General features: G+C 38.9%; 1 protein-coding gene across 1 annotated transcript in view; it reads left to right on the plus strand.

Annotated features, from left to right (window-relative positions):
• Positions 1 to 20,705, plus strand: part of LOC140243617 (uncharacterized) — a 99,125-nt gene that overhangs the window by 38,146 nt on the left and 40,274 nt on the right. Inside the window, exons 16-29 of the mRNA XM_072323283.1 lie at positions 3,625 to 3,737; positions 4,173 to 4,388; positions 5,370 to 5,552; positions 6,461 to 6,727; positions 7,683 to 7,871; positions 9,178 to 9,369; positions 9,866 to 10,057; positions 10,384 to 10,587; positions 12,132 to 12,338; positions 14,570 to 14,673; positions 15,517 to 15,688; positions 17,464 to 17,700; positions 18,139 to 18,327; positions 19,976 to 20,173. Of these exons, the coding sequence (XP_072179384.1) occupies positions 3,625 to 3,737; positions 4,173 to 4,388; positions 5,370 to 5,552; positions 6,461 to 6,727; positions 7,683 to 7,871; positions 9,178 to 9,369; positions 9,866 to 10,057; positions 10,384 to 10,587; positions 12,132 to 12,338; positions 14,570 to 14,673; positions 15,517 to 15,688; positions 17,464 to 17,700; positions 18,139 to 18,327; positions 19,976 to 20,173 (2,663 nt within the window). The remainder of the gene's footprint in view (positions 1 to 3,624; positions 3,738 to 4,172; positions 4,389 to 5,369; positions 5,553 to 6,460; positions 6,728 to 7,682; positions 7,872 to 9,177; positions 9,370 to 9,865; positions 10,058 to 10,383; positions 10,588 to 12,131; positions 12,339 to 14,569; positions 14,674 to 15,516; positions 15,689 to 17,463; positions 17,701 to 18,138; positions 18,328 to 19,975; positions 20,174 to 20,705) is intronic.

Raw genomic sequence — 20,705 nt, forward strand, 5'->3', positions numbered from 1 at the left:
ACGTTTTTTGCTCATTGTTGTCAATCTTTTTTTCCCTAAAACAGCATTAATGAATTTCCATGTCTCTTTTGTATTACTTTTAATCAAATCACACTTCTATCACACAATCTAAAATACTTTGGCAAAATGGAGCAAGTAACATCCTTATGATATGATTGTCACTTGCTTCCTTTTGCCAATTTTTTTTTTTTTATGTTTGCTACAAATCTATGATACTTTGACAAAAGGAAGCAAGTAACATTCTCATGACAGTCAATCGTCACTTGCTTCCTTTTGCCAGATTTTTCATGTTTGCTAAAAATCTGAAATTATACTTTGGCAAAAGGAAACAACTAACAACCTCATGACATGATTGTCACTTGCTTCCTGTTTCCAAATTATTTACATTTACACTCAATCTAAAATACTTCGGCAAAAGAAAGCAAGTGACATCCTTATGATATTATAATCACTTGCTTCCTTTTGCCAAGTTTTTATGTTTGCTACAAATCTATAATACTTTGGCAAAAGGAAGCAAGTAACGTTCTCATGATATGATTGTCACATGCTTCCTTTTGCCAGATTTTTCATGTTTGCTACACATCTATAATACTTTGGCAAAAGGAAGCAAGTTACATAATGATGAATTTTTATGGGATTATCAAAATTCTTCAAATTGTCATAAATGCATCACCATGACTGGCACGAATGCCGACATTATTTCTCATCACAAATTTCCATGTTGAAGGCTGGGCCTACCCAAAAATATTTTATTTTCTTCATTTGTAGCATTTGTACTCGATGTCACTTGCTTCCCTTTGCCAAAGTAGGGCAGTACTATCCCTTTAACTTTTTCTGCAAATGTAAAAAGAAAATATCAGATAAAAAGCAAAGTAGCATCTGATTATTTTCTTATACTCCCGATGGTTGTAAAATATGCATGGAGATACCACAAACGGAGCTGTAGCTTCTTAATAATACGATTATGCAAGGCTCGAAGTAAGCAGTGGGGCGGAGTCAGAAAAATATGATGTCGAAACCCATTTTTAAAGAAATGGTATGATTTACTGGCAGGAATTGGCCACGAAAAAAAAAATGTAAGTGTGCGTATTGTTGTTGTTGTTTTTTTTTTTAATCTAGGCGGCGAAGTAAATGATGCCTACATTTCAGCTACTAACCGCGACCATCGTTGACTGATCAATTGCCTCAAGTCTTGACAGTTAAATTCAGTCTACACTACGCCAAATTCAGCCAAATCAAATTTTACGTCGGAATTGTATCAATCTATAATAGAAATTATAGGAATACTAGGAATACTCCTATGTTTATCACAATCATTTCGTGAGTATGTGCTGTCATGGAAAAGAATGCTTATGCCTAAATATCATAGGTTACGGTCACAAAGTTTCGCAAGAACGAAGAGTTCATACAGATTTGTAGATATGGGACATTGCTTCTGACGGTCTTCTTACGAAGTTCGTATGAATGCCGTTCAATTCTCAAGACCCTTCGAAACGGAGTGATTTTCATTCATACAATGGCCTTAGAGTTCGTACATTTTTCGCAAGAATGTCTTGAGCTGTCATTACCTCATACTTACGGCCATCTTGCGTTTGTTGTCTTTGTTTTGTTCTTGTCGCAAGATAGTCGTAACGTGTATCTCCAAGGCATATTAAAGTCATTCGTATGAAGATCTTCACGAGTTTTTGTATATTTTTTACAGTCTCAAAAAAGCGATACTGTCAAAATGACATAAGTGCCAAGGAGACAACACAACTGTAAGTAGAAGTGGAGGAGGAAAGAGATTCCTCGTCGAACACCATGAACAGAATAAGAATTTGAAATTCGAAATTTTATACTCCAAAAAACAGAACATTTGCACAAATTGGGTACCTACTATGAGCTTGCAGCTAAAGCTACGGTCATCACAAAGACTCGTACGAACTACGCGTTCGTAAGAATCTCCCTGTTAATGAATGCACTACTTCGTTGAGATTCGTAGATATTCGTACAAATGCCGTTTAATTCTTAAAACAATTTAAAAACTTCTTTAGAAACAAGTGATTTTTGGTTACAATTTCCTTAAAGTTCGTCTGTGTGTGTTTTTTTTTCTCTCAAGAATGCCAGCTTTCATTACGCCATACTTTCGACACTAACGGTGGCCCGGTGGCCCGGTGGCCCGGGGCCACCAAAAATGAAAGTCGGACCACCAAATTTCAAAACAGGGCAAATTTGGTGGCCCGCCTTGGGCCACCAAAATTTTTTGAAAAGTATGTCAATAAATTCGTAACTTTTTGCGCCGGAAATTAGCAGCTAAATTTGTTTAAAGGATGGATGAAAAGGACTGAATGAGTGCCTGAGAGTGAGTGTTGCAAGTTTGTTGAAGTTTATTTATTAGTAGATATGTCCAATGTCCAACTGCTAATTCTTACTATCATAAAACTTAAATATTTGACTCATTAAAAAAAAAACAGGACTTTTAATGTTTTTTAATGGGTTTTTTTCGGGACACCAAATTTTTCTCTCGGGCCACCAAAAATTTGAAATTTAGGATTTTGGTGGCCCAATCGGGCCACCAAACAAAAAAGTTAGTGTCGAGCCATGCTTACGGCCATGTTTAATACCATTTTTTTTTTTTATTGAGGACGCGAAAGACAGGCGTTAGTGCAGGTCACGGTATTCTAAAGTCAGTTGTAAAGAAGATCTTACAAGTTTTTTGCATATTAACAGGTCTACCGTATACAATTTTATGATTATTTATTTTTTTATTTCAAAGTTTTATATTGTCAACACTGGTCAATGTTACATTTAGTGTCACTTGTCTTTATACTCCCCAAAACTCAACAATTGCTTAATTTGAGAGCCCTCAGAGTGAACAAATTAAGGGATTCTTACGATCATCTTAAGAATTTGAGGCTTCTAGAATTGTCTTGCAACACTACGAAATCTACAAAAATCTTGCGTGGTTCTTATACGTTGTTCTTACGACTTCCGTACGGCCGTCTTAGAAAGGATCTTCGTACGACATGGGAAAAAAAGTCTTGGACAATACCATCGACCAGTAACAGAACTTACGAACGGTTCAAGAAAGTTCTAGGAACACTGGTTTCGTACGGCCTTCTTCAGAAGATCTTACAATCTGGTATAAAACTCGTTCTTACGGCGTTCGTAGCAGTTCGTAAAGGCATTTGTGACCGAGCCTTCAGACTTTACTTGTCAACTATAGTAGTCACTGTACGTGGTAATTGAATCCTCCTTTCATACCTGACATTCTTCATATTATCATCAAAGTTTTTAAAATGTGATGCTTTATTCTAATGATTTACTTTTTCTGTATTTGCTTTTTCGGGTTACTAATTTCAAAATGCCATCACTTTGGTGGAACGGGTGACTAAAAGGAAGGTTGTCGTCGAGACTTATGTAATTCTTACTACATGTGTATTTGATTATAGTAATGTACTCGTATTATACGGCTGTTTGCACGTGTGTTTGTACTGTCTTTATTTATGCCGATTGTGTGATCCAGGGGCAACTCCAGGGGTGCATGCAATAGATGCATTAGAATAGACAACGTTCAATGCACTTTGATTGTTTCGAAGAAGAGATACTAGTTTGTAAGTATCAACTGTTGCCTTGTTATTACAGTCCATATCTTCCGAGTAGCTTCGGTCACGGGAAGCAGCAGTTCACGTACACAGCCAGAGACTGTGCTCCTGCTCAAAACACAGCCGTCTGTAGAGTGAACATTAATGTCGAAAGTAAGTACTTTTTGTCCAAATGTTATAAGCAATGGTGCATGAGGCTTTGCAACACGGATAGAGTCCGCACTTAGACAGAAAAGCGGATGTTTGTCGGTCGCAAGTCGACGTACACATTCACATCACACGCACGCACACACACACACACACGCACTCTCTCTCATACACACACACACACACTCACACACACACATAATTTATTTCATCCTTATGTTTTCCTTTCTTTCAAAAACATCTATGGATACGAGACTCTACACTATACCACACAAAACAGCGATTAATAAGCCTGGCAACATGTTGGACAATAAACTAGTGAGAAGTATACTAGTAGTCCCATTCAAAATTGTTTTTAGGCAATTAGAAAAATAAAGTAGCCCCTGATAGAAATTCTTCAGCAAGGAAAATGAAATAAATTATTTTTCCCCTTCTACTCAGTTGACACGTGTGATGCCCACAAACCACCCCTTAACGGCTACCATACTTGCTCCACGTCGAACGGAATACCCTTTGGGACGGAATGTATCTACGGCTGTTACGAAGGCTACGAGCTGGTAGGTGGTGCGAGCAACCAGCAGTACGCGCGAAAATGCATCCAGATTCCCACTTCTCCGGAGTACGTCGACTGGGACAGGCCTTTACCGTCATGTAAAGGTATATACAGACAAGATGTTGACTTTGGGATTAAAACCTTGGGAATCAAAGATGTAACTCCCTGCCTTTCAATTGGGATGGTGAAAGCAGTCAAATAGAATTATCTATGTGATATCTCCTTTTATTTTTTGTCTTTGTTTTCGTGGGCCGATGCAGTTCTTAGCTGTTAGCATGTTAACTTTTCCAGTGATTATAAAATATGAAATGAAGACTACCACCATAGACTGTCATGCTACAAATATGGGAAAATATACACCTATGTCAACATCTTCGCTGCTACACTTTATCATGCTTGTGGCTTGTGTTATACGTAGTAGTGTTACGTACATGATATTCGAGCATTTATTGTGATATTCAAATGTGGATAGAAATAACTGCGCAATAATCGAAATTGGCCACGAATACGTTAGATTTTGATAAACTAGATTATGAACGATTTGATCGTACAATAAAATTGGCAGTGTTGATTATCAAGTCATTGTTAACTTAATCTTGTAGGAGAATAAATTCAAGTGTAAAAGAGTGAGGGTTCACATACCCGTTAATATGACCTAGTTAGAAGACTTAACATAGTTTCATATACTACGTTCGACATAGGTGATATCTAAGTAGGATAATACCCCCCCCCAAACAACAACAACAACAACAACAAAACAAACAAACCTGTTTTCTTACACAGGACAGAGATCGAACTATCAATGAAGTCTCTAATAAACAGAATTAAAAAAAAAAGTTGATTAGCGACTTCACTGGTTGATCGATCTCTGTTATTCAATAAAGTTAATTTATGATAGGGCCTACAAAATAACTGCACGAGTCCTTTCACTAAATTTATATATAATATGACTGAAAACGTCTTAATTTCGAGATGCTTGCATTTTGTATCCCCAAAATATTGGGGTTTTATTATTATTTTTTTTGTGGAGGCTCATAAATAAATGAAGAGTTGTGTCTGTTACATTTGTGTTATCATTCATTCAGAAATTGAATGCAGCGTCTTGACAAATCCTGAGAATGGAAACGTGGTTTGTACAAACGAGAACAAGTACGAAAGTGTCTGCTCATATGTGTGCGACACTGGTTTCAGACTTCCGGACGGTTCGCCAAGAGATATGGTGTGTCTTAAGACGGGCTGGACTGCATTTCCTGTCTACAAGTGTGAAGGTAACTTTGAAATCATAATGTTAGTTTCATATGGGGAGGTAATAATTACGTTGCAGTTTCAGACCAATTTTCGAACAAAGTGATGGTCAAATTTTATATCAACGCGAAAAAGTAGTAGACCAGTATCATAACGATTTAAGATCTAACTGCATGCACCTTCACCATCTCTGCTATTGGCGTATGCCGATATACACCTGTGAAAATAGTCCTCTCCGGTGAATAATCATGGAAGACTGATTTTTTATTCTTTCTACGGATCATGTGTTCTCTTTAGGTTTCAGGCATACAGGCGAATATGCCAATCAACAGAAAATTATTGATCTCGTATAAATTTATATGACAAAGAGTAGGTTTAAGGGAATATGTTCGAGTATCCGGACGTCTACGCCATTCATAGTTTCGTTATGTGCAGTTCGGTAAGTCAATGTTTATATCCATGGGAATCTAATTAAAACCTGTGTGTCAAGGCTAAGGGGATTTAAGAATTCAGTATGAGGGCTTAATCGCTTGTTCCTAGAGATCTGTTTTATTACAGAGACCACCTGCAAATTGCAAAAGTGCCACGAAGAACCCCATTTCATTTGACTTCTGTTAGAATACTTAAAAAAAACCCCACCATTTTGATCATACTGTATAGGACATTTGTTTGCATTGTCCAGGGTGTACTTCCTGATCTTCATTGTGTTTTGGATGTCATACATGTCTTTTTTATTTCGTTTTTTTTTTCCCTTTGAATGGGCAGTGTAAGACAAACCAGGGCATAGGACCTATTATTAGTCAGTCGAATGACCGTGCAAGTTTTTCCACAGAATAATCATGGTGCCTATTTTGTGTTTATTTTGTGTCTATTTGTGCTTTCTTGTGTTTTCGCTTGTTGATTCCCCCAAATATTACCAACGAATCACTAGATGGGGAAGGTCCGAGTTTTGACGACTGCCAACCTCAACCTGGCTGCCCCTCCAACCCGATGGTGTTTTATGCCGAACCCAACGCTACTCAGGCTTTTGTGACGTGGTTAAAGCCTACAGCCTCGGACAATTCTGGCGGCTCAGTGAGTGTCAGCGATTCGCCCCTCCGAAATACCTTTCTACCCCAAGGTGTCTACTCTGCGGAACATGAAGCCACCGATGAAGCCGGAAATAAGGCTCTACTCAGCCTTACAATCATAGTTCAGAGTAAGAACCACACCAGTTAATGATATTGACCTTTCATCATAGAATGTTTTGAACCTTAAATGATTCAAATGTCAAAGAAAAGTCATTTCAATGGATGAAGGCAACACAATGATAAAAATTTCAATTAAAGCAGACCCCAATAAATGTTCTGATCATTAATATGGTACGTAGGTAGGTAGTACAGTCAACTGCCGTTATAACAAAGTCCTCTGGACAGGCAGTTTTCTTACATTATGTATAACCGAACAAATAGATTATAAATAAAAAGAAATACAGATGATAATTTTGGAAGATGAATTTCTATTTTGTTGTAGCCTAAATTTCGCTATAAACGTGTTCGTTGTAACGGGGGTGCACATTTTGTCCTTAATACCGAGATGTCAAAAAACCAAAAACCAAAAAACAGATCGAGACATCACACATCTTTATCTAATAATGTATTAGCTATGTAATGATAAATCCATGATAAGGGGCACTCAGCCTTTCTGACTTTCAAGGTAGATGTGATAATCGCCACTGAACATCATTCTAAAATATATATTTCTTGTCTTTCACTAAAATGATTTTATGACGTCATTCAGTGTTAGGCTCAGACCGTAAGATGCAAATCTTGGGTAGAACAATATGAGTCACGTAATAAAGTTGAGGTCAGAGGTACAACTATTAAAGCGATCATATTATTTTGGGCAAGATGTTGCCATGATTAATCTGCTGCTGCCATAATTATTATTTAATCAAATCAGTCTTACATTGTGGTAAGCACATCTTTGGCTGGGCAAGGTTGAATTGTTTTGTTGTCATGGTTCGTTTTGGGAAATGTCTCAAAATATTCCAAGAGTGTTTTTTTTTTTTCTTGATCTTTTCAGCCGTTTCATCACCGGAAGTTAACAGTGTTTAGATTTTTTTTGCTAATTGTCTCTATTTCCCTTGGCGTTTTGTACTAAAAACCGTGCAGTCATTTATTGCCCGTATCTCGCAACATCCGAGGGGCTCCGATCAAGTTGCAGCCACGGCACAAGGCGGGGTTCCTTCTGCACTTTTTCCTGCAGTATTGGTTATCGTCTGGTGGGTGAAAGGACCACTATCTGCCAGGGAGAGACGTCTCAGGAGGGGGAGTGGCTTAATGCTCCCCCAACGTGCGAAGGTGAGCGACTCACCTCCACTTATGACTAGTTTTAAATAATGCCATTCTAACTTTTTGCTTGAGTGTCTATACGCAAGAGTAATAGTGCAACGTGGATTCAAGTAAGACCCTTAAACTCCAATAGACGCAATGTAATTTCAATCATAATATTATCAGATTTTGTTCTAATGAAACAAAGAAACAAATGTATTAAAACACATATTAATGTTTGATTGTGTTTTCACTTGATTATCCCAGATCGTACCTCTTGTTGTAATATCGATGCACCCGTAAACTCTGATAGCGATTCTATAAAAAATATACATGAGTAAAAAAAAAAAATTATTTTGTGTAGGCCTAATATGTATTGATATGAGTCAATGATTGCCTCTAATAAGTTGTAAAAGTATCATATTTTTTGTTTTATAGTCATACCTTAAATTCTCATAGTTATGGATGTTAGCCGTATTACATTTTTCCTCAACTGTAAAAGATATGATGGAGAAATTGGCAAACATGAAACAACTCAGGGGTGTATCCAGGATTTTTTTTTTTTTGGGGGGGGGGTCGTAATCAAAATTTTTGGACCTTTACCTTTGCGAGGGAGCGGAGCGACCGAGCGGGGGGAGGGTGTGGGAGGGGGGTGTCCCCCCTCCCACGATAGGGAGTTTTTGAATTTTATATCTTAAAATGGGGCCATTTGGTGCATACAAAAGTGAATTTTTCGGCATGGCAGTGCGGCTTAGAAATAAGGTAAATCATGGCATATTAAAACTAAGTTATGAAATTTACGAGGTTTTTGACAATTTGCTGGAACACCTGTCACTTTTTTCCCTATTGTAGGCCTATATAGAGTAAAAAGCCCTCAAAAAACAAAAATGTCTTTTACAAAAAGTGGACCTTTTGAAAATTTTGGGGGGTCGTACGACCCTCCCGACCCCCCCCCCCTTGCATACACCCATGCAACTTCATACATTTTATCATGACTTCATCACAAAAAGAAAGAAAGAAAGAAAGAAAGAAAGAAGCAACATTCTATAAATTACATCGTTTTCTTTTCACACAAACTCTTATACGGCAGAACAATTTGAGAACCTTATCACAATACTAAAATGCTCAATAATGCTTAGTACTCAATGCTCAATTTGAATTGAATTGAATTGAATTGAATAGTGCCACCGTAGGCTACGGTGCACTACTCACACAGTTCTTAAATTTGGCAAAATAATTATGCAAATTGTGAAAAGACATAATTGAGATTGCTTAAATGATACAAAATCCATTCTCATGTTTCGCGTACAATGTGTTTGTATCTCCTCACCATTAGTTCTGGAGTGTCCAGATGCTCCTATTCTTACGGACGGTTCATTTGAGACGAGTCTCACATATCCAATGTACGGATCTACCGTTACATACGAGTGCGACGTGGGGTACACTATCAACAACAGATTCTTGAGGTGCGCATCTGCGCTGGGCTCCGAAACCGCCTTCTGGGAGGGGGAAACCCCTGTCTGCGAGGGTAGGTCAAACTTTGACTGTGGTTCGTAAGTCATGATGTATCTAAACCCCGTGTATGATGATACACTTAACAGCTTTAGGTGCGTGACTTCGTAGTGGAACTAAGTGACAGGGGGATTTCTCTTTTAGTTCGTGTGATCCTATTTTGTGGTTTGAACGGGGGAGTGTTTTTTGTGAAGTAAAATATTCATATACTAAGTACAATTCATGTCATGGCCATACGATGTCATGGATGATGAAATTGGTTATAAATATGAAGATATTATAGTGATGTAGGATGTAGTCGCAATTATGGATTAGGCGGCAATTTCAAAACCCTTCACATGTTCCCGAAGACCAAGTCGGGTTAAATCACAGCTTCTCTAGGTCTCTTTACTAACATTTTGCTTTCAAAAATAAATAGCAGTTTATCGATCTGATTCTTGTTAAAAAAGAAGATTTTCCGTCATCATTTTGTTTCATTTTGTTTCTTTGCCCCACGTACTGTGTCTCTATAGTTGAAACCTGTACCACACCGATACGGTATGGCATGTCAGCGGTGGCTGGTTCAAGTTGCGCGCTGAACGAAGAGGTGCCATACGCAGAGATATGCGAGTTCCAGTGTGATGAAGGGTACACCATAACGGGCAACAACACCATACTGTGTGGGACGGAAGGGGAGTGGTTGCCGAGAGTTCCTGCTTGTGAAGGTTGGCATGGCAAACATACAATTCTCTCGCAGCGTTCACATAGTCATCTACTCCTTTATGTCTATGTAGATTGGATATTAAGCTAGTCTGCAAAATGGTATTTGGAATGATGGTGTGAGGATAGTGAGATATGGCTACTGTACATGGATCACGAATTTCTATTATTTGCCTCCTGCTTTTGCAGAAATGTAATACATACAGTAAAAATGATTGCCGCAGCTATTTAGAGGTCGAAGAGAGCGTCAATAGATAAGCGAGCATCAGCATGGGAAAACCAGGGGTCAATGACTTCAACTCGGACTTCTCATTCTTTGCTCTTCTTCAAGTCATCACCTGTGAGGGCAGTGCTCTACCAAGCCCAGTAAATGGCGGGAAGAACGGTTGTCCACTCTCCTCGGAAAGGTACGGCACTCAGTGCACCCTGTACTGCGATGTCGGATACCAGCCTTTGCAGCCGGTAACGAGGACATGTCTGGCCGATGACAATGACAAGGGATACTGGAGCGACAACGGGACCATCACATGCTCAGGTAAGGGACAAATGAATCATAACACAATTCTCAAATTATACATTTTCTTTTTCATGGTGCTCTAACCTTATTTCCATTTCTAGAAATTTGCGTTTTATTCATCCTCAATACATGAAGTAGGAAAAGGCATTATGTCGGACAGATATTGAATTTACAATAGCCAAATGCTTTCTAATATCGGCCCGCAAACAAGCTTAAATTCGTCACATACATGACATGCTGCGACTATGCATTTATAACGATTGACATGCAAAGGCACAGCCGCTGCAAGACATCCAGAGCTACCAAGTCTCACGCATTCTGCGTGAGACTCAAGCATTTAGGGGCAATCTCACGATCTCACGCATGACACCCATTTTTCTCACGCATCGGGCCAATTCTGCAACTTGGGCCTATAATAATGAGTATAGCTCTAAAGATTAAAGGGAAGGTAAACCCAAACAGCAATGTGGATTGAGTGAAAGCAGCAACATTAGTAGAACACATCAGTGAAAGTTTGAGGAAAATCGGACAATCGATGCAAAAGTTATGAATTTTTAAAGTTTTGGTGTTGAAACCGCTGGATGAGGAGACTACTAGAGGATATGACGTATGAGTGGACAACAATACAAAGAAAATATAAAGGAAATTCAACAAAAATCCACTTTTCTAGAATTATGAAAGAGCAATGGACCAACCTCTTTCAGAAAGCAGGGGGAATAATTGCTACCCCTAACATATGTCAATATCAAGCTGATGGAATTTGTAATTTTCATGAAAAATGGATTTTTGTAGAATTTTCTTTATATTTTCTTGGTATTGTTGTCCACTCATACGTCATAACCTCTAGTAGTCTCCTCGTTCAGCGGTTCCAACACCAAAACTTTAAAAATTCATAACTTTTGCATCGATTGTCTGATTTTCTTCAAACTTTCTCTGATGTGTTCTACTAATGCTGCTGCTTTCACTCAATCCACATTGCTCTTGGGGTTTATCTTTCCTTTAAAGTGATAGTTGCAAATGAAGGTATATTTCCCTTTTGTCTTTCAAAATAAGTGAAAAATAGTCACTTAAGTATGCACCTGATCGCACCAAAAAAAAAAAAAAAAAATTGAAAAAGCTCCCTACCGTGGGAGGCCACGGGGGGGGGGGGGGGGGGGGGGGGGGAGGGGGGGGGGGAGGACCCCTCCCACACCCTCGCTCGGGCGCACATTCGCATGCCGAGATGCCGAGTCATGAAAATCTCACTCATAAAATTTTTTTGAACTTGGCATCCCTGGACATCACTGGTAGACGTACCACGTGACCTGACTACGTAAAAGTGGCTGCCCCTTCCCCTATACTTGTCTTGTTTATACAAAGCGACACTCATCGTGAATGGATGATTAACCAAATACATCAGAAGCTGATTGGTTAGAGAAATGCGAATATTTCAGAATAAGACTTGATGGAAATCACAAAATGACTTTTTGATATTTTCATCAGCTTAACTTATCATCAGGTAGAGTGTTTAACACATTATCAATTTTGTAGGCTGGTATTTTCATTTTCAATCCCCTTTATAGTTGTCAGGTGTACACCACTTCCCGAGCCAGATAACGGAGTCGTGGCATCGTGTAACCGAGAGGGAAACAATGTTAACGTCACAGCCCTGCAGGAGTACAACAGTCGTTGCCAGACGGCTTGTAACAATGGCTACACGCCTCGCAACAGCGCCACCAGGAGGTGCCTGGAAGATGGGACGTGGGACGGGATTGATCAGATTTGTGAAGGTACGTTTACACGAACAAACGCTGCATGATTTTTATCTTCAAGCTCACCCGTGCACTGGGTGACGGACGCTCTGATTTGATTTGATCCCATGATTTTGCCTCAACTTGCATGCTCTCTGCATTTTTGTCATTGGGCAATGCCAATGCCGAATTAGACGTCAAGTTAATCAACATTGGATTTGAACGGCGGGAAAGATGTTGAAACATTCATCGGATATTTATAGACAGGGGAAAATAAAAGAGCACTGTTGAAGGGTGCACCATCACAAACAGAGCTTGAGTTTTATTGAAGAGTAAAGGCAATCTTTTTATGTCTGTGTTTGTGTCTTAGACATAAGAGTAAAAAGAGTGATCAGGCAGCAAGTATGCTGTTCCTTCACGTATGGAAGATGTCTTGTCCTAAAACATTATAGATGATGACTGGCGGGGGAGGGAACATCCCAAATGTTCCATCCGAAGGGTTTGGAATGCTATTGAGGGAGGTTATAAGTCCAGAGACAAAGTCGAGGGACTTATAGCCTCCCGAAATAGCATTTCAAACCCTGAGGGTGGAACGTTTGGTACATGTTCCCGACAACAAAAGTCATCATCTGTTATTATTATATGGGTTGGTCATGGGTTAGGCAAATGTATCCTATCGATTGCGTGAAAAATTATGTTCGTTCAATCGTTTGGAATCGTTTGTCACTTGTAACGTGAAAATGTTTTCCTATAGGAGAACATTGCAAGATCTGCCCATGGGCAAACATAACCAATGTGCCTCCATCACGTGACTGTGTTTAGCCAATCACTAACCGGTATTTGACTAACCCATTTAATATAATCATTTGTGACCCTGCACCTCAAAACAAACAAAAAGTCGCCAGACATGATTTTTTTTTAGTTAAGACCATATTCTGAAAGAACAGACTTTAAGCTTTAAAATGATGTGTAACTCAAATCAAATGGACTCTCCTAACCTATCTAATTATTGAAAAGAAAGCACAAACTCAGGAAAAGTGTGAACTGAGAAAAGAGGCTATGAAGTACAGTGTCTATTCAAGCGCTTAATCTTTACCAACCGTGCAGGCTGTGCGATGAATGGGACAAAAAACAGGAAGTAAACCACCAGAGTAACAACAATGAAGGGATTATCAGATTAAACTGAAATTAAGCATGCCTCATTAACACATTCTGTCCATGATTAATTTAACTTTCAAAGCAGTATCACTATCCTTTCAAAAGTTATTAGAGTTGAAAGTGAAGAGTGTGGACAAGGTTTTTCAGAAATGAAAAAGGGATTCTAAAGACACACCTAATCACACTATTCTACCAAATATGTTCGAGATAAACTGCTAAAAACATGAAAAAAACACACTTTCCTGCCCGTTTTATGATACCAAATTTTAGCATAATGTAAAAGAAGACCCGCTCTTTCAGAAAATATGAAAAAGTCAAGTTCGGCTAGGTTGACCCATTTCACTTTTTTTCAGTGCTCACGCAAAATCAGTGTGTGCGACTTTATGTTCGTTTTGAGGTGCACGGTCACAATTAGCCTATTTTTAGTTGTATTCTACCGCTTAAAACAGGGAGCCGTACATATGATTATGTTACTGCCATAGCACAATTCTTACTGCTTGTGATATAGTCTTTTATATGAAGATTTTGAAATCGCTCTACTTTCACGCAGTCAAGAAGTTACGATTACAAGCTAGAAGTCCGTAGTTCCACTTAGCAAAGGTAATTTTCTACCAACAGACTTCTTTAAAAAAAAATAGATTTACTGAGGTAATTAGGGAATCTGTGATTATAATGATTATTCTTGTGGTTTTTATAAGTGGTACTTTCTATCGCGTCTACCTGACAGCATTTTGACAATAAATAATATAATAAGTTTGTTATTGCATTATCAATGTGTTAATCGATGGAACCTTCTGGACACCTGGCGGCATTTCATAAAGCATTTAGTCCGACAAAAAATGCCTTACAAATATGCCCCCAATCAATCAGATGCAGGGATTTCAGTACCTTATATTAGAAATGATATCTGACAAATTTAATGCTTCAGGAAAATTATGCCCCTACAGGTCTACGCAGTTCCATAAATTGAAATGTCGGGCAAGCTTATACGTGATTTCGCTTTGAAAACGAATGAAGTACCTAACCAACTCTGAAAAAAGGTAATATGCACAACAACAATACATACGAGCTATACATTACTGACTGGCTTATATCAATCCTTGTGAACATAGATAATACGCCCCCAACGGTGGACTGCCCGTCTGATCAGATCCTCGTTGCTGGTGCCAACAAGCTGGAAGCAGTCTTCAGTGGAGATAAATGGGAACCGGTTATAGTAAGTTTCTCTGCTCTATTTCTCGTCAGAACATCGTGAGTCCTTGTCTTCACACTTCACACATCGTGAGTCCTTGTCTTCACACAGCAACATCATCCTCTTTTATGGGCAGATGACGGAACAACAATAAATCCACAATATCCACAACTCTCCCACTGTTGTTTGTATTTTTTTTACTTACCAAAATTTTTCCTGTGTTTCTCAAAGCTTTAGTAAGTATCCGCTACAACCATTTCAACTTCTTAAAAAATCATTGTTCCCCAATGATTTTATGCGGAAGCTGCAAGTTTTCCCTCCTTGATTTGGTGTTGAAATAGTCATTTGCGTGCAGGGAAGTGTTTCATGAAGCTGTTCTTGAAGTTACGAACGACTTAAGAATGACTGGAACACGTTCTGATGTGCTATACTTATCAGAATTTATATAATTCAGCATGAGAACTGATCGCCAGTCGTTCCTATGTTGTTCGTAACTTTAAGAACAGCTTTGTGAAACACCCCCAGGTCAAATACTTTATTGTGATATGAAAGAATTCAAATTGATGGTAAGAAAATGTAAACTGAAGTGAGTAAGCATCTGTGCAGGCCTGATCGCAAACAATTTGATGTAGTGTGTCGCGGCACCGCGCAGTGGGGTGGAAGTTCCAACCCCCCCCCCCCCCCCGACGTTCAATGAAGTTGGTTATTTGGACGTCAAACAGCATGAAAGGCAATTTAAAATACGGGCCTTAATTGTAGCATCTAAAGCTGTTTAGCATGAATTTCTGCTGTACGATGCATACATCTCAAAGGAAAAAGATTGGCAGATTGTATTTGTTTGTTTGTTTGTTTTTTTAATCTGTTAAGGCCTATGATGGAGACCTCCAATTCGAAGCTTACCTGCATCAGGTGGATTCCCAGGTGGTGGATGGTGGCAATGTTCCCACCACTCTCTGGGAAGGTGACCACACCCTGGTCTACAAGGCTACAGATGTCGCCGGCAATTCTGCCACATGTTCTTTTGGACTTGAAGTCAGAGGTGGGCCATTGAATCATGTGCAGCAATAAGTATCCCAGCTCCTGTCAAAAGTAGGACTCTACTCAGCTCATCAATGGTCCTTTAAACAATTTTGAACAAAGCAGCCTTTTTATGATATACTTAAAAGAATAAGATACCTAATTTTCAAGATTTTTAAAGGAAATATCCACATTAATATGGTTACAATAACCAACATGAATTTACTTATTCATTTATTCAGTATTCTTTACCCAGGGGAGCCCCATCAGTGGTTAATACACTATTATTTTTGGGGGCCCTGCAACAGAATAACAAAGTACAACAGTTAATTCAACATGGGGAAATGCAATTAATTTACTATTAGATTCCCTTCTTCGTATTCAAAAGCTTGCAATAAGAATTATAAACCACGCCGGATATTTTGCTCATATACCTATACCAACTGTTTTTTTTTTTCAATAAAAAAAGAATTCTGAAAATTCCAGACCTATTTTATTAAAATCTTGGAATTTTCATGTATAAACTAACAACTAATGAATTACCATCTGTTTTTATCCACATGTTCAAAAGAAATCGCTCTATTCATTGCTACCCCACTCGTCAGAGTGACGCTTATCACCTTCCCCGTACTGTACGGCACTATTTTTGCAAAGAAAACAATTATGTTTACTGGACCCAAATACTGGAATGACCTCCCTCAAGATATTACTTCTTCCTTATCTTTATTCACCTTCAAACGCAAATTAAAACGGCTATTACTTAGTGGATACACACTACCCGTCTCTTAGTAACATTTTATTTCATTTTTTAATACCCCCAGTCTTTTGTCTTTGTCCGCAGCTCCAAGTTATTTAACGATACCGTTATAGCACTTTTTTTTTGTTGTTGTAAACACGGCGAAATATGTACAGTCTCGTTTAAGCGATACTAAAGTATTCATGTGGTTCGATAGTTTGTTCTTAGTACTGATTTTGCACTGGTACAATTTAAGTTGATCGAGATAAACATGTCCGTTCTCCGTATAATTTTACGCCTATAAATTCGGGAACCTACAGTTTTTACAAGCATCATTGCTTTTATGTAGGCCCCATCATATTTCTGACATTGATTTGTGATATCCTCAGATGATAATGACCATTTATATTTGCGTTTAATGTTTGTTTGTCTTTTTTTTTCAAACGTAAGATATGGTTGTATATATTTTGTACTTTTGTTTTATTGTCAATCATTTTGTAATCCCATAACTGAGAAAGTGGAAATATGAAATAAACTTGAAACTTGAACTTGAACTTGAACTTGAACATTCGCAAGTAGCAAATCAATATATAGTTATATATGAACCCTTGCTAAGATCATATTTATTCTACAGTGCTGTCTTTGTTAATGCATGTTATCAGAAGGAAAGGTATGTAGAATGTTTTTGATCATTTTCCTAAAAAGTGTGTCGAACCTGGATTTTTACAATGATCGATTATGAAATAAAACGTGGCATTAGATTTTCAAAGAAGCTAGATATTTTTAACACAATACACTTTCTCGTGCTTCCGTCTTGAAAATGATACATCAGTTCATGAATGTGCAATGAGTCAGTGTGGTTTTCTTTTTACATGTCCTCATTCCGATGCTGATAAAAAGAAAGTAAAATACATTATTTCTCCATCTTCCAATTTCTTGATGTCATGTTATGCTTAATCTTCTACTAGTATGTGACCCAACTCACTGAAGTCTAAACATCTGATGCTGTTTTATTACTGTAAGTTTGTATTTTGTTTTCTTCGGGACATTTTATTTTCCAGTTACAAGATGCCTTGCACTGCACCCACCCGCCAATGGAGATGTCGCCCTCATTGTTGGTCAAGGTACATGCCAAGGTGGGGCTGTGTTCGGGTCTGAATGTCGAGTGCTCTGTGATGAAGGCTACCTTCTCTCTATGGCAGACGACGAGGACGATGAGTCGTTTACTCTGACATGTAACCGAACAGATGATACCACCACAGTAGGCACGTGGAGTGACACCACGCCTCAATGCGATCGTGAGTTCCCCCATATTGACTGTATTCATTCAGGCATTTTTAGTTCACCTGAGCTAAAGCCTCCAATTTCATATTTCGATCACTTATCGTTTGTCGTCAATGGCTCGTCTCTCAGCGTCAATTTCTTTTTTTTCCAAATCTTGATCAAAGACCTAAATTGTTAAAGGATGACATCATCAGCTTACTCACTTGCAGATTCATATCAACTCTTCTAGAACTGTTTGACCTTGTTTGGCAAAAAATTCAAGAACGTTCGCAACTACATAAATTCCGTAATTTGTATTCTATTTTCATTTTCTCTGTTCTGCTTAAACATTTTAAGTCTTTCTTTTCATACTTTTTTTTTCAATGGTCCGGTATTGCCCTTCATTATCTAAAAGTATACTCACATTGTGGATATAATGCACAATATTTGTTTCGCTCATCCAATCACACCAGTTGTCCAGTGCCAGATACCACCTGTTACCAACGGCACCGTATCAGGATGCCCCTCCGGGTCCGCCGAGTACGGGGACGAGTGTCTCTTCCGGTGTGATGATGGCTTCCAGTCCAGCAGTGGGAAGCGGTCTGTGTACAGGGCTTGTCAAGCTGATGGCACGTTTAGTGGAAATGACTTTCACTGCGATGGTGGGTTTGATATCTTTGTTATTTCAGTTTACGTGACCGCTCCAAAAGCTTGGACACTCAAGTGTTGAAATATATTTGTTGGGCCTATTGCAGTTAACAAATATCGTGAATATACCTTAATACTTACAGGCAATAACCTGGATCCTGGTTTATGTGTTCGGTTGAAATGAGTGGAAAAGTCGGCATATTTAATGGTGCAAATGTTTCTGAGTTTAGTAGACATACTTTTGTGAGAGTGAGGTTTGGTGTCTAAGGGTACACATTGTATCTGTGAATAGTTAGTGTTTTTAGCTCACCTGAGCCAAAGGCTCAAGTGAGCTATTGCGATCGCCCTTCGTCCGGCGTCCGTCGTGCGTCGTGCGTCGTGCGTAAACTTTTTACATTTTCATCTTCTTCTTGAAAACCCCATGACCGATTTTCATCAAACTTGGCAGGTAGCATCCCTAGGGGATTAGGAACTCAATTTGTTAAAATGGGCACCATGCCCCACCCAGGGGGCCCCCAGGGGGGCCCAAACCCCTCAAAATTAAGGAATCTGTACAAATCTTCTTCTCTAGAACCAGAAGTGATAGAGCTAAGTTAATACTATGAGTTAGTACATTGATGACTGTAGTTTCAAGTTTGTTCATGGCAGAATCAGGGGTGCCCCCCTTGGGACCCAGGGGAGGGGGGTGGGGAGGGGTCCTAATATGGGGCCTAAATTGTACATTTTCATCTTCTTCTTGATAACCCTTTGACCCATTTTCACCAAACTTGGCAGGTAGCATCCCTAGGGGGTTAGGATCTCAATTTGTTAAAATGGGCACCATGCCCCACCCAGGGGGCCCTCAGGGGGGCCCAAACCCCCCAAAATGAAGGAATCTTTGAAAATCTTCTCTAGAATCAGAAGTTAAAGAGCTAAGATAATACTATGAGTGAGTACATTAATGACTGTAGTTTCAAGTTTGTTCATAGCAGATCCGGGGGTGCCCCTCTTGGGGGCGGGGGGGGGGGGGGGGGGGGGGGTGGGGTTGGGAAGGTCCAAATGGGGGCCTGAATTGTACATTCTCATCTTCTTCCTGAAAACCTCATGATGGATTTTCGTCAAACTTGGCAGGTAGCATCCTTAGGGGGTCAGGATCTCAATTTATCAAAATGGGCACCATGCCACACCCAAAGGGCCCCAGGGGGCCCCAATCCCCCCAAATTAAGGAATCTTAAAAAAATTTGGGCCCTTGTTGTACATTTTCATCTTCTACTTGAGAATGCCTGGTCAAATTTTAGTAGAGCTGTGAATAATTTAGATTAGTGACTGCGTGAAAGGTGAACTTGCGATACTCAGGTGAGCGCTAGACCCGCGAGTCTCTTGTTTTTCTATATACTCGGTGTTTGAATATTTTCAAGGTTATTTTCTCTGTAGGTGTCAAACTATTGTAATAGCTAGAGACATTAAGGTTGCAAAGTAGATGGAAAGTATAATAAGCCATGATGCATTTTATCAATTAGAGGAAAGAAAAAGATAGTGAGAGTAAAAACAAAACGGAAGTGGTGATAAGACTAAAATTTCACAACGCAGCCTGTTATTTTCTTTAAAGTAGTCACTATTGACAAGATGTACACCTTGCAAGCCATAATACAGGCAGGCATTTTCATATCCTTGTTATTTTAGTTCCCATAACATGTGCTTCATTGAGCATCCCCACCGATGGATCACTATCACCCGAGTCTTGTAGCGAGGCTAGTCAGGCTCCTTATGGGACCACCTGTTTGTATGCATGTGATACGGGCTTCCTACACGATGGACCTTTCCAGAAAATTTGTTTGTCGACTGGGACCTGGAACGACGACAGAGACGTCACATGTCGTGGTTAGTGAAATGAGAAACATGTAAAGTACCTAATTAATAGCTTTGAATATTAAAGTTAATACCCCCCCTTTCCTCTAAATTATTTTGAGCAATAAATTAGAGTACAAGTCCTTTATCAAAATAAGGCAGTTGATCCCTTGTCCATTTAGCAAGTTTTGGATAAACAAGGTTAATTTCTGGTTTTAATTTTCTAATGGGTAACTTGTTTTTCTCATCATACTGAAGTTTATAAGCATTCATGTCAGTGCAACACTTTTTTATTACTCCACACAAACCCTCTTTTTTTTCATTTTGACTGTACCTTATAGAAGCAAAAAAAAGACAAACAGGGAACATAAAAGCATGACATTGTATGGAATATGATAATTGATATTTTTTTATTCTACTTAAATTTGAATCTAAAATAAGTTTTGTTCAGCTCACAATGAGTCGTTTATTCAGCAGAAGTCAACTTCTCGACTATGTATCTTCTTACAAAATGAATTCTCTGCAATCTGACTCGATAGCACACAAAATAAAAGGGTTAAAGTTA

This window comes from Diadema setosum, chromosome 20 (genome assembly GCF_964275005.1).
Source record: "Diadema setosum chromosome 20, eeDiaSeto1, whole genome shotgun sequence".
Classification (NCBI taxonomy): domain Eukaryota; kingdom Metazoa; phylum Echinodermata; class Echinoidea; order Diadematoida; family Diadematidae; genus Diadema; species Diadema setosum.